This window comes from Sciurus carolinensis, chromosome 2 (assembly GCF_902686445.1).
Source record: "Sciurus carolinensis chromosome 2, mSciCar1.2, whole genome shotgun sequence".
NCBI lineage: Eukaryota > Metazoa > Chordata > Mammalia > Rodentia > Sciuridae > Sciurus > Sciurus carolinensis.
Window position 1 is genome coordinate 28,725,729 of NC_062214.1, and position 17,311 is coordinate 28,743,039.

At 41.4% G+C, this 17,311-nt stretch overlaps 1 protein-coding gene and 1 pseudogene across 2 annotated transcripts in view; both read right to left on the reverse strand.

The window, feature by feature from the left end:
- Positions 1 to 17,311, reverse strand: part of Dnaaf9 (dynein axonemal assembly factor 9) — a 152,795-nt gene that overhangs the window by 22,752 nt on the left and 112,732 nt on the right. For both annotated transcript variants that reach the window (XM_047542050.1, XM_047542048.1), the window contains exons 23-28: positions 16,423 to 16,511; positions 15,906 to 16,007; positions 15,510 to 15,627; positions 13,064 to 13,152; positions 11,603 to 11,761; positions 5,985 to 6,110 (exon numbers count right to left, since the gene is read on the reverse strand). In XM_047542050.1, coding sequence (XP_047398006.1) covers positions 5,985 to 6,110; positions 11,603 to 11,761; positions 13,064 to 13,152; positions 15,510 to 15,627; positions 15,906 to 16,007; positions 16,423 to 16,511 — 683 coding nt within the window. The remainder of the gene's footprint in view (positions 1 to 5,984; positions 6,111 to 11,602; positions 11,762 to 13,063; positions 13,153 to 15,509; positions 15,628 to 15,905; positions 16,008 to 16,422; positions 16,512 to 17,311) is intronic.
- Positions 3,102 to 5,249, reverse strand: LOC124978037 (histone RNA hairpin-binding protein-like; annotated as a pseudogene).

Below are 17,311 nucleotides of genomic sequence, written 5' to 3' on the forward strand. Positions count from 1 at the left end.
CTATCCCTACTTGTTTAACTACAAAAACATTATCTAGGAGCAATGATGTAAAATTTATTTTTCCTAAGGTAGTCACTAAAAAACAAACATCAATCCAATGATACTGAATTAAGAGTTTAAAAACATCTGATTCTCAAAATAACTTTTCTTATACAAAAGCAATATGCAATTCAAAGGTAACATCACAATGGCAAAAGACCGGATTGCTTTCCCTTCTGTTCAGGAATACAGGAACTTCTACTCTTCATACTTCTACTCAACAATATATCTAGTTAGGACTAATAGGCAAGAAAAAGAGAAAAGGGCATCCAGATTGTAAGGGAGAAAGTAAATCCTCTGTTCACAGATGACACAATTATACAGAAAATCCCAGCGAGGTGTGGTAGTAAATGCCTATAATCCCAGCAACTCAGGGAGATGAGACAGGAGGATTGCAAGTGTGAAGACAGCCTCAGCAAGTTTGTAAGACCCTAAGCAACTTAGTGAGACCCTGTCTCAAAATTTAAAACAAGGTTGGGTGGTGGAGGTGGGGATGCAGCTCAGTGGTAAAATGCCAATGGATTAAATTCCTAGTACCAAAACTACAAAAAAAGAAAGAAAGATCTAAGGAGTCCACAAAAACACTTTAAAAAACACTAACTGAATTAATAAATGAGTTCGGCAAGGTTGAGGCTATAAGATCAACATACAAAATCAAATGTCTGTATAGTAGCCATAAAAAATACAAAAATGAAATTAAGAAAACAATTTCTTTTATAATAGTATCAAAAAGAATAAAACATTTAGGAACAAATTAGAGGAAGCACGAGATTTGTACACTGAAAAATATAAAACATTGCTGAAAGAAATTAAAAACCTAAATAGAAAGATGTATACCTGTTTATAGACATGATAAAGGATTTAGATTCAGAATATATGAAGAACTAACTCAATAAAAAGATAGAAAACCCAATATTAAAATAGTCAAAGAATGTGAACAGACATTTCTCCAAAGAAGATATACAGATAGCCAAGAAGCAAATGAAAAGATGTTCAACATTACTGGCATCCGGAAAATGTAGATAAAGAACACAATAATACCACTTTACACTAGGATGACTAAAATAAAAAAGACAAACAAGTATTGGTAGGGATGTGAAAAAATTAGAACCCTAAAGCATTACTGGTAGGGTTGTAAATGGGTGCTGTGTCTTTGGAAAATAGTTTCCAGGTCCTTAAGCAGTTAAACATAATAGTTACCACATAACCCTGTAATTCCACTCCTAGGTATATACCCAAAAGGAGAGAAAACATACATCCCTTCAAAACCTTGTTTATGAATGTTCATAGAAATATTTATTTATTTGTAGTATTGGGGATTAAACCCAAGGTCTCATGAATGTTAGGTAAAAGCTCTACCACTGAACTATATGCCCAGAATTATTTTATATTATTTTATTTTATTTTGAGACAGGATCTTGGTTACCAAGGCTGGCTTGGAACATGCAATCCTCCTGCCTTAGTCTCCAGAGCAATTAGGATTACAAGTGTATGCCACAAAACCTGGCTATCATGGTATTATTTATATTAGCCAAAAGATAAAAACAATTCAAATGTCCATCAGTCAGTAAGTGGGAAAAAAAATATATTCCATGTGATAGAATATTTGGACAAAAAAAAAAAAAGCAAGCATTGATAAAGCTACAACTGGACAAACCTTGAAAATATGCTAATAAAAGAAGCCAGGCAGCAAAAGACCACATAATCCATTTATTACAAGGCAGAAAGACTAGTTCCCCCCACTCCCCCCCCCCAAAAAAAAAGTCAAGTTTAAGGTCAGCCTCAGCAACTTAGTGAAGTCCTAGGCAACTTAGTGAAACAAACAAACAAACAAAAAAGTAGATTCATAGTTGCCAAGAGCTGGGAAGAGGGAAGGAGGGGTGACTGCTCATGAATATGGGTTTCATTTGGGGATGATGATAATGATTGGAATTGGATGGTAATGATGGCTGTATGAATGTACTAAAAAGCCACTGAACTGTACACTTTAAAAAGGGTAACATTTTATGGTATATAAATTATATTTTAAGAAAGCTGTAATATTTTTAAACAGTCAGGCTTTCAAAAATATAACAGCTTTCTTGAAACATAGTTTACATAACATAAAATACACACACACACACACACACACACACACAATGAAATATCAAATAATCTCCTCATTTAAACATTTACCTTGAGAGGCAATGGCCATTTTCCAGAAAGGACCACTATTAAGAGTTTGGTATATATCCTTGTAAATATTTCCTATGCTTATATAAACAAACATCTTGAAAATACATACTGCATTCTGGTGTCGTGGTATGCACTTACACTCTCACCACTGAGGAGGATGAAGTAAGAGGATAACTTGAACCCAGGAGAATAGGTATACATTATGGGCAATATAGTGAGACCTCATCGCATAAACAAAAACAACCAAATGAAACTAAAAATTTTTTAAATTTACAAAAATGCGTATTGTTTTGGCTTTTGAAATTTAGAAAATTTTGTGAACATTTTTTCATGTTGGTACATAAAAACCTACTTGATTTTTTTAAATGCCTGCAGAGCATTTCATTATATCTATCTACCTATCTATATCTTTAAATTTAACCAGTCTCTTACTAGTAAGCATTCAGATTATTTCCAGTTCTTAAATATAAACAATATTTTATGATATCACAGACCATGTCTGCCATGTTTCAGAATGCCCAATACCTTCTAACCACCTTTTTTTTCCCATGATTTCTTTAGATTTTATTACTCATTTGCAATCTATTCCAGAAAAGTAAATGTTAATCTTGATGCTACAAAAAAATTTCATGAAAATTCAGCTTTTTCTGTATCCATCTGTATCTATGTTTGGTAGAGGAGAGGCAAGGGCATGCTGCCTGAGAGAAAGGAGGGTGATAAGACAGTTTTTCTCTAGTTAGATCTTTATAATCTTTAGCAAACTCCCTTTCCCCACTGTATATTTTTTTTTTTTTTTTTTTTTTTTTTGGTGCTGGGGATCGAACCCAGGGCCTTGTGCTTGCAAGGCAAGCACTCGACCAACTGAGCTATCTCCCCAGCCCCCACTGTATATTTTAATAACTATCTGTAATATTGGTAGAATTGGTGAGAACAAATACTACCTGACCTTTAAAAACACAAAAGTGACTACTATTATCATTTTGGGTACTTTTCAGATACCAATCTATTCGCTTTGATTTGCACACAAGTTCCTATGAGTCACTGACAGGCAGTTCTCAGCAATGCCCAGGTCTGATTCAGGAAGTGCCAAGAAGACAAGACTACCTAGGGACCTCTTTAATATAGCGATCATAAGCAATAGTGTTCTTTCCGTAGTTGATCTGCTTCTGTCTTCGCATCAGGACACTTTCATCTGTCTCCACATCAGGTGGCACTGTAGATATTGACTCTTTTGAATCAGAACTTCCTGATGATGATTTCCGCTCTCTTCTAAAGTCATTTATAAGGAGTTTTCTTTTATATCTTGCAATTTCTTTGTTAACTCTGGTCCTCATTTCATCTTCTTCAACTGCATTGGCCCAGTCTTAACACCGAAAATGGGGCTTAGGGCCTTCAGGAGTGGTAAAGCTCTCGGGTCTGCGGTCTTCGGCCGGGCGCTGGTCCTCCTCCGCGTCAGCGGGCTTCCTGTGCCGCCCATCCGCTCTGCGCTTCCGCCAGAGGCTCCATCTCGTAGGGGACGGCGGGCTGACGCCTCAGTCGCGGCGGCTCCCGTAGGCAGGCGGGCTTCGCGGCCCGCAGGCCATGGCGGCAGGGAGGGCGGCGGCGTGCTCGGCGCCAGCGCGACGGGCTGTGCCTCTAACCACCTTTTCTTGGTTTGGTTAGGAAGTCTATTCCTTTTAGAAGAGCAGAAAATTGTTTTTCCAGCCTTCCTTACAGTCTGGCATATATATGTGACCTACGTTTCACCAAATGAAGGTACCAAAAGACTCCAACTGGCAGTGAGCAAAGTGAATAAGGGAACATATGGTTAACAGATTGCATATTCTAGTGAAGGAAATAGTGGAAATACACCTTATGAGAGCACTCCTATAGGAAGTTGGAGGGTTCCTCCTGGTTGCCTAACCAATACTACAGCATGACTTTTTGGCTCTCTTAGAGAATCTGCAAGTTACTTCATGTTCTTTATAACAAGCTCCAGTGAGTTCAACTGCTTGAAATTAACAATTCCCCTTGGGGTTATGGGTGTCAATCAGTGGTAGAGGAATTGCCTGGCAGTTAAATCAATTCTACTCCTAGCATTGAAAATAATAATAATAATACAAAGTTGCATATGGGAAAAAAAGAATTCTCCCTGAAACAAAAAATAAATGTATGCATCTTTATAGATTTATACAAATAAAACTGTATGATAAAACTCTAGTAATAACACCCAAATTTATGTCCAGAGATTTTACATTTCTATCATCAGTATACCTGCTGCTGTGTACTAAATCAACCTAAAACTAAATGGCTTAAAATTATGACCAGTTAGCCAATGGTAGTGGCACATGCCTATAATCCCAGCTACTTGAGAGGCTGAGGCAGGAGGATTAAAAATTCAGGATCACAAGTAGTGATCTTGTTTCAAAATAAAAACACTGAGGGATATAACTCAGTGGTGGAAAAACCCTAGGTTCAATTGCCACTATGGCAAAAAACAAAACATAAAACCCTGAAAAAATTATTACCATTTATTATTTCTTATGCTTCATTATGCAGAATAAAATTAGGATGGCTAGGCAGTTGTCTTTTGCTGAGGTAGTTCAGCTGGGGCTGATTGCTTAAGATAGTCTCACACACAGGTCCAAATGGTGCCTTAGTCCAGATAGCAGAGCTGGGATGGCAGGGCCCTACTCTCCAGAAGGTCTCTTTATCCTCCAGCAGCCTAGTTTAGGCTTATTCAGATGGTAGTCTTAGCTCCCAGACTCAAGGGAAGAAAAATCCCAATGTAAATGCTTCTCTGTCTTTTTCTGTTTGTTTCACACAATGTTAATGTCCTATTGGTCAAAGCGGTTGCATCAGTATTTGAATTTACTGACTTAAATATCTTTGATCTCCCAGTCTGAAAATATGAGGAAACAAGCATACCTAATTCCATTATAATTTATATTCCATAATCAACTCATTTTTGTCTAATTTCTATGTTTAGACAGATTATATTATATGCTCATCCTTTTTTTTTTTTTTTCATTTATTTGCAGTGCTGGGTTGCACATCCTAGGCAACGGTTTTGCTCTTAAGCTACATCCCCAGTCCCTTTGAGACCTTTTATATCTTATTTTTTTTTTTGTACCAGGGGGCACTCAATCACTGAGCCACATCCCCAGACCTATTTTGTATTTTATTTAGAGACAGGGTCTCACTGAGTTGCTTAGTGCCTTGCCCTTGCTGAGGCTGGTTTTAAACTTACAATCCTCCTGTCTAAGCTTCCCAAGATGCTGGGATTACAGGTGTGCGCCACGGCACCCAGCTCTTAAACTATCTTTGAGGACACCTGGTATATACATGTTGGAGTACCCAGTTATTCAACAGATACTTCTTTTCTTTTCTTTTTTTCTTTCTTTCTTTTTTTCTTTTTCAGTGCTGGGGATTAAACCCGGGGCTTCACATGCTTGACGAGTAAGTAAGTGCTCTACTAATGAGCTACATCTCCAGCCCTCAAAAGATATTTCATGAGTACTATGTACTAAGCACTAAATGGAAAAGGTTCTTGTTCTCACAAAACCTAAGATTGTACCCAATATCGCTTCCCTCTCCCCTTGGGCTTTTTGAGTCCTCTGACAACCTACCACCAATCAAAGAATGACAGAGCACTTACAACATACAAGGCAGACTGACATGTTCCAAAAGTCAAGCATACCTAAAGATTTGTCTTCTGGTGGGTAAGGAGAATGTCAAATTCAGTACACTTATGCCACATCATGTGGACTGGAGGTAGTCCTAAATATTACCTGTGCTCCATGTAGCAGCTCAGGGGCTCCATGCACACTGTGATGGCACCAATGGTGAAGGAGGACTTGACATTCGAGTCTGGGTGGGTCTGCAGGGCCTGGACGACATCAATTACATCTGTGTAGCTGAGGGGGAAAAAATGGGAATGATTACAGATTGGGGTTAGAGAGAGAGGGAAGAGGAGCATGCTGAGTGCCTGAGTTAGCATGGACAGAAAGAAGACTAATAGGAGGAACCTACAATTGGGCTCCTTGATGTCTGTTACTCAACTTCATAATTTAGAATCCCAGGAATCCACAATGTGCTTCTGCATTCCCAAGTTCTATTAGTCCTCATAATGTGAAAGAGTGGGTAGAAGAACCAACCTTCTCTGAGGGTAAAGGACACCTACAGGTGACTGTAGGGTTCTCAGAGTGGTATTTGATGTCCTTGGGCCTGTTTTCTCCCTGTCCCCACTTTTCATGTGCTAGGGATTGAACCCAGGGGTGCTACATTCCAAGCCCTTTTTATTTTTTGTTTTGAGACAGGGTCATGCTAAATTGTTGAGGGTCTCATTAAGTTGCTAAGGCTGGCCTCAAACTTGAGATCCTCCTATTTTAGCCTCTCGAGTGACTGAGTCACTGGGATTATTGGCTAGCTTTTGGGTATGTTTTCTAATCAAGTTAGAAACTCCGGCTCATGTCTATTTTCTTTAGATGCTCTTTCCCCTCCTTCCTACCTCAAAGGATCATCAGACCTGTTCAGGTCAGCAGATGTGTCAAATACTGCTTGCATTCCTGTCTTCTGCTTGGAATTCCCTCCAAAAACCAGACTTAGAGGTAATTTGAGTATCTTCACTTTGAAAACCAATAGTTCATGATCCAACTCCTCCAAGTCTGTTCTTCCCAAGACTGTGTCTTCCTTAGCAGAGGGGACTCTACTCTTTTAGAATCTAGACCAAAAGATGTATTTGGAGTCTTCTTTGACTCCATGTTTTCTCAGTCTTCAACATGTAACTAGAAGAGATCATTGCTCATATACCTGCAGTACCACTGGGTCCAAACTGCTACTGTCCCCTGCCTAGATCATGCCAACAGCTCCCAGCTGGTCCCCTACTTCTGTCTTTGCCTCCCTCCAATCTGTTATCAGCACTGTAGCCATAGGCGTATATTAACCCCATAGTCAGATCATGGCACCGCTCTGTTCAAAATCCATATTACTGTGAAAGCCAAAGCCCTTAACAATGAGTCAGGTAGCTCTCTATGATCTAATCCCTCACAATGCAGGGAAGAATTTCATCTACCATCCTGTCTCTTCCCCTAATCCCACCACTCTGGCCTCCTGGCTCTTCCCTGAACATGCCAGGCATACTTCTACCTTAGTATTCTCCTGTCCCTTCTACTAAGAATGCTCTTTTCTTCTAATATCTGCATGACTTGATCCCATTCTCCCTTCAGGTCTCTGCTCATGTGGCATTTTTGTTTTGTTTTGTTTTCATTTTTGCAGTGTTTGGGATTGAACTCAGGGCCTTGTACATGCTAGGTAAGCGCTTTAACATTGAGCTACAAGTGGCATCTTTTGAGAGGCATCCTCTGACTTCATACACTGTGTTCAATACAGCAATACTCCCTTTCTTGAGACCCCTGTTCTTTTTCCCCATTTTTTTTTAATCCTAAAAGCACTGATCATCAGTTACATAAATTCTTTTGTTATTTTTGTTTGTTTGGGTTTGTCTTTCAGTGTGTGTCTTTTTCTTATGTGCTGTCTTTTCTCATTTATTTGTTTACTAACTAACTGCAATGAAAATGTAAGGTGATTGCTGTGTGCTATAGCCTAAAGCAGAGTAGATGATCTGGGCAGGGAAATTTGGCACCCTACCCTACCCACTGTAGACCCTTGGCCACAAAGAGGGGACCTTGCCCTCTTCACCTTGTAGAGAACACTCACACTGTCCTGACTGACTCAGACTATCACTAAAAGGTCTGTTTTTGTGGAGGGAAGACAAACCTGACAGGTAACCTTGTGGATCAGAACAGCCAGGGTCTGCCTGTGCCCTTGGGAGGTCAGTGGCAGGGTGCTGGAAGGCAGACCCTGTCTGAGCCATTTCCTAAATTTCTACAAACAACTCATCTGCAAAAACGCCTTGGCTTCATTCCGCACTATAACATCCCCTACCTCCTACTCAGGTCTGGCCTCAATCCTGTCCAGTCAGCAGAGCTTCATTAGAGGACAAGGGGTATTAAGTTCAAGAGTTCCCCTATGAGGGGTTGAGGTTTTAGCTCAATGGCAGAGCACTTGCCTAGCACGTGCAAGGCCCTGAGTTTGGTCCTTGACCCTGGAAAAAAAAAGAGAGAGAGCTCCCCCATGAGGCTTGGCTGGCAGTGTGCCTTGAGAGCAAACCCTCTATTGGCTGGCTTCCCCCCCTGCCTGGACATGTGTGTACAGTCACTTGGGGATCTTTCCACTGTAGTGCCTGGGTAGGCCTGGATACCAGGAAAGCTTGGCACTGCCAAGCTTTCATAGCAATACACATGGTAAATGGAACTGATGCTTGCATACTGACTGCCCCAAAGTTCTTTGTGGGAGAATTAAATAGATTTAACTTTCAACTTCACTCTTCAGCAATGACATTTCCACCTTCTGAAAGTAAGTGCTTGGAGGCTCTTTCTTTTCCAATTTCACTATAAGAAATAGCGACCCATAAATCTCAAGGATTTTAGTCATTTTGCTGAGCATGCTAGCACACACCTATAATCCAAGCTACTTGAGGCTGAGGCAGGAGGATCACAAGTTCGAGGCCAGCCTCAGCAAATTAGGAAAGCCTGTCTCACAAATAAAAAATTAAGAGGGCTGGGGGTGAGTCTCAGTGGTAGAGTGCCCCTGGGTTTAATTGCCAGTACTCACCCCCCCCCACATACAAAAGAATTTTCAGTCATCTTAATGTAACAGAATTTCCCTTAGAGAGGGTGGCTGAGGAACCTGGGGATTAATGGAGCATCTGTTAATCTTCATTAATTTTAATGGAAAAGGTTAAAGTAAAAACAGGCTTCAGGTTTCTTGATGAGGCTTGTGCATCATCAAGAGAGAAGGCTTTTGGCCATTCACTCTAGTCATCAAGGGAATGCTGCTAGAAACTCCCTCCCATTCCTAGTTCCTGCTCTACAATCTTCCTGGACATGGCCTCCAGATGAAAAAAGATACCTCACCATAGGAAGAGGCCTGGCGCTCAAGCGGTCAGAGCTTGTACCAGACTACTTTGGTAAACCTGACCCAACTACGAGAGGAAGGCAAAAAACTTGCTCATCATGTTTGCTTCTTACTTCTCAGTTCTCTCTTTATTAAACATAATAACAAAATACAACAAAACAAAAACAAACATAAACCTTAACTTTCTTTCCTCTGAAATGAGATATTCTATCCAACCCTCCTCTGGGCTCTGCTTTATGTTTGCAATTTAATTTTATTAATTTGACTGAGACTATGTTTTACATTAATCAATTTTTTCTTTTGAGAGATGTAGGTAATTTTAAAGAATGATTTACAATATCCTGAAGAATAAATAAATACAGGTGTCAAATTCCTTAAATTTTTTTTTTTAATTTCAGAATTCCCCAGGTTCACTTATTCTTTTTGTGGTGCATTAAATTCTATATAATTTTATCATCTTTGCAGTTTCCTATTCACCACCATAGTCAAGATTCTTAACAATTCCACCACCACAAGATCCCTTTAATAACTTATATTGCCCTTTTATAACTATACCCAAGTTCATCCTGCCCACCCCCATTTCCTAACCTCTGGCAACAAATAATGTGACTTTCATTTCTACAGTTTGTTTAAAATAAGTTAGTTCGATTTTTTAAAGAAAAACTAACAACTTCACTTGATGTCAAAGTTCAATACTACTTCCTCCAGAGTCACACAAAGTCAAAAAGGACCAGGACTCTCCAGGGACTAAAGAAAACCCTACCCTATATCACGGATTTCCTCCCCAAAATACTACAAATGAAAATTCTCAATTTGAGTAGCCTCTAGGCTCTTCCTTTTCCAGCAACCTCAATAATAGGCATGAAGATCCAGTGCCAAGGAGACAGAGGTGCTACAAAAGAGGCTGCTACATGTTCCCTGCTGAGCCTCAAGAAAATGGCCCAGCTTTAAGAACAATGTCTTAGTGAAGAGTTCCAGCATTTAGCAGGTATTCTGACTTGAATTCTTCAGGAAATCTACTGGGATATGCCTCGCATCCTGTGGCTATGGTGAGGCAAAGGCTGGGTCTGCACTACAAGAGTGGGCTGATCATATATTGCAATGCAGTTCAGAAGCTGAGACAGCTGACACTTTTGCAGGCTTTTAAAGTCAGAAAAAAGGGGTCAATGATGCTCTCTGAAGTGATGGAGGATGGACATGACCTCAGCTGCATAGTGGCAAGCTGCTAAATTCCCCTCCAGGTCCACAATTCCAATGACTCTCAACTCTGACAGGAGCAGGAGGGGATGGAGCTGGGCCAACCCACTCCTTTGACCAGTAGAAGTGATGAAAAACCTGAAGAAATCAAGTGCTTTCAAGTCCAGACTCTTCCTCTGTGGTTTTCATGACCTGAGTCCACAAGTAGGACAAGAGGGCTGACAGAAGAGAACATGATGAAAGGAAAGGTGTGATAACAAGGTCTGCCAGTGCATGATGGCCCTGAATATGCACAGTTCCACCTGTCTCCTTCCTCCGGACCACCATCCCAGTTCCCTCAACTTCCCATCATCACACCCTGGAGCCCAACAAGGGCCTTGGATCTGGGCCCATTCTTTACTGGAAATGACTAGCTTATTGCAAACACTGATTATTATGAGCACAAATGTAGTGTAGCACAAAAGCACTTTGTGAGAACCTCCAAAAGCTTCTTTATTATCAACCATAATAAAACCAGTGAAAGGCAGAGCCCATGTTTTCCTGGTCTGACACGTTCCTCTCTGGGCCTTGATGATGATGGACTTGTGAGCGGCTCCTCCCTAGGAGGCCTGAGGACAGGTCAAGGGAGCACTGTTCAGCCAAGACAGTGATATATGCTCTGTCAAACCTGACTTCTCATATTGCATGCCCATGATAATCCTGCTTACACAGGGACTTCATGAGCTGGGGAGGCTACAATCATGGTTCTGTACCAGTCATGAGCAGGGGGCTTTTCACTGAGAGTCCTAGGAAACCCTACAGAGCTACCCATCCAGGGAACAGGAGTATTGCAGACAGCAAAGCGTAGGGGCCACCCCTGCAATTCTGCAGGAGGAAGGAGTAAAACAGATGAGGCCCCCTCATGTAGATGGCAAAGAAAGAGGTTTAGGGACCACTATTGGTCACTATTTAGGGACCAAGAATTATCAAAGAACCTTGTTTAAGATTCCCTAATTCCCACCTTCTGGGGACATTATGATATTGAAGCCAAATCTGAAACTTGTATGTAAACTACACTAGCCACTCTAACCCACAATATGGCAATAGGATGCTTGTTGGGTCAAGGCCTCTCTGTGTAGCATGTACAGTGTTTATGCCCATGTGAGGTTTGTTCTGTGCCCCAGGTTTGCCACACATTAATAGTTATACCAAGGTCACCACCCTACCCAATTGTACCCAGATGTTCAATGCTTACCCTTGTAACACTACCAGTAGCCTGGTCTTCTTGCGGATGTAGGTTGACTGACGGGCAGAGCGGTTCTGTTGGGCCTCCAGGGCACTAGAAAGGTATTTCTGGAAGTGGGCAGCATGAAAACATTCAGAGCTGTCCATGATTTGGCGGTACACCATCCACCTGGAAATGGGAAATGTAATCTCAGCACAGGGGCTACCTGATGGCTTGGCTCTATAGGCTCAGTCATAGATTGAAATGTGACCTGTATTCCCAAAGATATTCTGCCACTGAATCCATAGAGGATAAAGCAATCCTAGTGCCACAGGAAAAGGCAGAAAGCACTAGATGGGTTGGGAGCCCCAGGTCTGGAAACCATTATCACTGGAGCTTTTGACAGGAAACCACCTGCCACTAGCAAAACAAGTAAGCTCATGATCAACAGACTTCAGAGGTGAGACAGACTCCTGAGAAGGCACTGATTTCCTGAAGAACCATGCAATAAAATGGTTTCAGTCCAGTGCTTGTAGTAAAACTCTTGCTAAGAAATGGGCAGGTAAAGAATTCAGAATGTTTACAGAACAAAAGCACTAGACATGATGAACCTAGCCATTTAGTATTTATGAAACAAGGCCCAATAAATCTCTAGCATTTCTTGAAAACTGGTCTCCTCATTCCCTGCAATTTCTCATACTAAATTCCCAACACTTTATGCATTTTTAGTTTTCTCAATTCCTTTAAAGCCTCTTACATGATTCCTTACTTTGGAGTACACTGACTAGATATTCTGTACCCAGTTTGGTCAGCAAGCATTGATTAATAATCTGCTAGTCCAGTGAAGTGATGGATAAATGATCTTCCCAGGTTCACCTGAGCCAACGTGTCCCAGTTGCACTTGTACTCATGTGGTCCCTCTGTGGTCATGAAAGGATCACTAATTCCACCAGCTCTCAAGTTCCTATGATCACCATGGCACTGACTGTCCCTGCTGATCAGTCCTTCGCATTTGCTCAACCTGCTGCTATGCTCTTTCCCAGATACCATATGGTTTGCTCCATTATTTCTTCAGGTCTTTGTGGAAACATACCTCTCAGTGAGGTTTTCCCTAACCACTCAGTCAATTTAAAACTGAATCCCTCTCCCAACCTGCACATCTCAGCTTTATTTTCTCCATGGCCCTTTACACTGGCTTGTATATACTATTTTCCTTACCTGGTTTACTGTCTTCCCAAACTAGAATAAAAACACCATGAGAGCAGAGATTTTCTTCTGTTTTGCTCAATGATGTATTCCCTACACTTAGAGAAGTAGCTGGCATACAGGAAACACTCAGCACAGTGGGTTAAACGAACAAGATGGATGGATGACTACTGTGCCAACACTAGTAACACCAAAGACCAGTACAAGTTCTAAAGTCACCCCATGACTAGACAGGCCCAGGCATAGAATTGTATTCCCCAAAGCAAAGAGAGCAGATATACTAACCTGCCATATTCCTTATGTAGAGTGACCAGAAAAGCACAGAGTTCACTAGCATGACAGCCTGGGAGGCCAGTTACAATGCTGATAATTACCTACATGAAAGAAAAGTCATGTGGGTTTGCAATTCAACGAAGAGGCAGCACTGTGTAAAAGTTAAGAACTGACTTCTGGAGTCAGGCTTTGTGGGTTTGAATCTCAGTGCACCACTCATCAGCTCTGACCTTGGGGCAATGACAAAACCTATCCTGTAGGGTGGATATGAGAATTAACCGAGTTAATTTATGTTAAGGGCTTAGAACAGTGCCTGGCACATAGCAAATACCATATACAATGTAGTCTTACTATTCTAATTGTTGTGAAACAGGTTGTGAATATATCAGTTAAAAATAATGCACAGTGGTCCATGCCTGTAATCCTAGCGGCTCAGAAGCTGAGACATGAGGATTAAGAGTTCAAAGCCAGCCTCAGAAATGATGAGGCACTAAGCAACTCAGTGAGACACTGTCTCTAAATAAAATACAAAATAACGGCTGGGGATGTGGCTCAGTGGTTGAGTGCCACTAGTTCAATTTCTGATACCCGCCCCCCAAAAAAGGGAAAAAAAAATGCATTAAAAAGTTGACCTGCTTGAGACCACAAACCTCTTTTGTAAAGCAGACATTCAGGGATATGATGACTTATTTCCAACAATAACACTTCTTAGGCAGAAAGGAGGTCTGGGACAAAAAGGCCTCAGGCTACACTGGTGTGACGAACTTGGCAGAGAACAGGAGCTGCCCTGCAGATGTTTCTGCCTGGCTGCCTGTGCCCTCCAAGCCACATGGCCTGGCTTGAAACAAAATTCACTGAGCATGGGAAGAACTTCTGATTCCCAAGGAGGAGAAGCCACATGGACTGTCCTAACCTTATTATATGACCACAAAATACAGGTTCCTCTTCAGGTAGATACTATAAAGTCATTTAAGAAATTCACTGAGACAGGGTGTGATGTCACATGCCTGTATTCACAGGTACACAGGAGGATTTGCAAGCTCAAGGTTAGCACAATCAACTTCTTTAGACTCTGTCTCAAAATATAAAAAGTTCAAGAATTTAGTCAGTGGCAGAGCACTTGCTTAGCATGCGCAAGGCCCTGTGTTCAATCCACAGTACCAAAAAAAAAAGATTTTTTGTTTTTTCATTGAAAAAGAAGGGGTCAAGCAGAGGAGGACAAGAACCCGGCAACCACTGAAGGATGTCTATGCAAATGGCAGAGCATGGCAAAGGCCTCAGTAAGTACATATTTTATTTTATAATAGGCAAGATTCCTTGAAACAGACCCAGTCACAGATAACATAGACTCAAGCTAAGCCTTGTGGCCCTTACCATCCAAGCTGATCACATCAGCACACAGATGGCTAGGGATCCTTCTTTTTCTTTTGTCGGAACTCAGAGCTTTCCCTCCTCCCCTCTGACCAGGACCTGTATACTATAACCCTTTTGCCCCTGTGCAGTAGTACACAATCCATCTTTTGTTTATCTTCTCCATTCAGTTTTCCCCATATCAGTTCCTACTCCTCACTGCCCAGGTCTCAATCCTTCATATCAGAGTACATATGTAAAAAAGGCAGACACTTTCTTACCTTTTTTCTTTTTGTTGGTACTGGGGATTGAACCCAGAGGCCCTCTAGTATTGACCCACACCTTTAACCCTTTTTATTTAATTTTGAGACATGATCTTGCTAAGTTGCCAAAGCTGACCTTGAATTACTCAAGTAATCCTCCTGCCTCAACCTCTGGAGTCCCTGGGATTACAGGTATGTACCACCACATCCAACTTGATAGCACCTTTTTAATAAAATATAACAAGCATTTTCAAGCTTTTTACACTTTCACCTAAGGGAAACAAATGATGCTTAGTGTTTCTACTTCTTTTTGCAGCTGATTTGCACAAAAATGAACACCTTCAGTCTATTACAACATATGGTTCCTGAAGGAATGGACAGTGGAAGGAGGTCAAGAGGAGGGAAGTATGAGGCGGGAACAGTTAAAATCCACTCTGTGGAGAATAATGTTTATAAGTATCGCCTTACTGTGGTGATTCCAACTAGGCCCAAGTAACACAGGCACTCTTACCCTTATTATGTGCCATGTATCCACTGCTAAGTAAGTCCTTTGCACAACCAGAAAGAGCTGAGAGCGCTGAAGGAAGGTTTAAAAGACCTGGAGCAGCAAAGGGAGGGCATGGCAAGATGCCAGGATTTATCACTGTCATGGGACTTGGCCTGACACAGTCATTGTACAGAGCGGGTTTCATGTGTATCATTACATCAGTATCCAAGGAGGTGGAGAGTCTTATAAAAGGGACTCCACCTGAGCTCCTTTTGTTAACTGACAAAAAAAGATCCAAGGGCAGGCTTGAAGGATTATCCTCCTGTGAATTCCCAGCATATTTGGTGAGTTTCTCTACCTTGTCATTTTCTACTCTGTGCGGAGGACTGATTTCAGCTTGTTGCAGCAGGATCGGAAGATGGATCTGCATCACAGGCTCCCGACTAATGCTGCTGACAGTGAAATGCTGAAGAAACCTGGAAAAACAAAGACATTGCTAACATGTCACCATCACCAGTCTTGCCTGATGTGCCCACTCACATGAGCAACTTCTTACTGAACTGCTGAAAAATAAGCCTTAAGAGAAATTCTCTGTAGAGAATAAAAATGTATATGGTGCATCACTACTACCTTTTACAAGGATCCCTAAGAAGCTATGAAGAAAAAGGGGCTATCAGAAAGGACCAACACTGAGGTTTCGAACATTTTAAAAGCTAGAACATTAAACATCTAAAATCAGACACCCAAAGCTCACCAGTCCAGCTCTGGGAGTTTAGCTGAGAGCAATTTTGAAGAACTCCACTTCTCCCCAGCAGGATGGTTCAGGGCACCAAAAAGTTTCTGTGCGCTGGAGTGTCTGGAATATCAAGAGTTCACAGATTAGAATTCCACTTCCCTACAGTATGCATACTTTACACAACTGGTTCTGAGGCTTTCAAGTCAAATCCCATGACAGACTCAATGCTTCCAAAATAAGCATTCATTGACTTAAACAAAATGTGGTATGAGTGCATGACAACTGGCATGCTCACAGAGGATGACTGGTCTGAAAGCCCTTGATAGTAGTGTCAGTTTCTGATTTTTAGTGGATTTCATCTCTCTTCCCTTCTATTTCTCAAGAGCACTGGCTACTTGCAAGTTGGCAATGCTGAAATGACTGCTGGCCCTTTCAGAAGCCAAGACCCCTGTGTTACATAATGTAAGTCATCCTGCAGAGAGCACACCCACAAAGCTTAGGGAAGCAAGCACAAACATTGAAGGCAGTTACTTACAATCTCTTTTGTTCCACAGATAATCCATCTTCCTGGATCACTTTTAAAGAGAGTCCTGAGTTATCCTGCTGTTGCCAGGGGGAGAAGACCTAAACAAAACAGAATTTGAGCAAAGAATACTTTAAACCCAACAACAGGATATGGAACCCACATGGGGATTTGATGATTGTTGAAAATCTAGACCATTATAACAAATAGGTTTGTTTTTGTTTTTTTAAATAAGACTTGAAGCAATTTTGTTCTGTATTTTTTAGTCAGAAATATCTAAAAAGATATCTAAAACCCCAAAAGGGTTTCTCTCCTTGGGGATTCTGCTTTTTCAAGAGGTCTGAAAGCCTTGAGGAAGGTGCTGGGTAGCAGGGGCATGCTCTTCCCTGGAGATAAGGCAGAAAGCAGTGGTTTAAGTAACTTCTGTCTAAAGACAGAGGAATGGCTGCAGAGAATCTAAAAGGTTGTTTCTAGGTTCCCAGATTGAAAGGGTAAGCACAAGGAGGTAGGAAGACCCAGCAAACAGTAAGGGGGATGCATAGACTAACTGAAGAAGTCACTCTGCAGCTGAAGTCAGCTCTTCTTCCTTCACATTCTGTGAATCTGTCCTGAGGGAGGGACACTGTCTCCTCACAAGCTGCTGTAATCACACCTTTCCAAGAATTTCCCCCAGTCATGAGGCTGGTTATCGGTCTGATTGGCTGCTGTCTGGTCTCTAAGTGGGTCAGATAATTCCTGTGCAATCTGTGCTGAGTACCTATAATTGGCCAGCTGCCAGGTGGGACTATTCACAAGGACAGGGCTGTGACTCATAGGGAAGGAGGGCATGGGGTAGGGTGGAAAACTCTAGTTCAGTAGGTAGGGCCTATGATTCAATAAAATGACTGAAAGAAAAATAAGC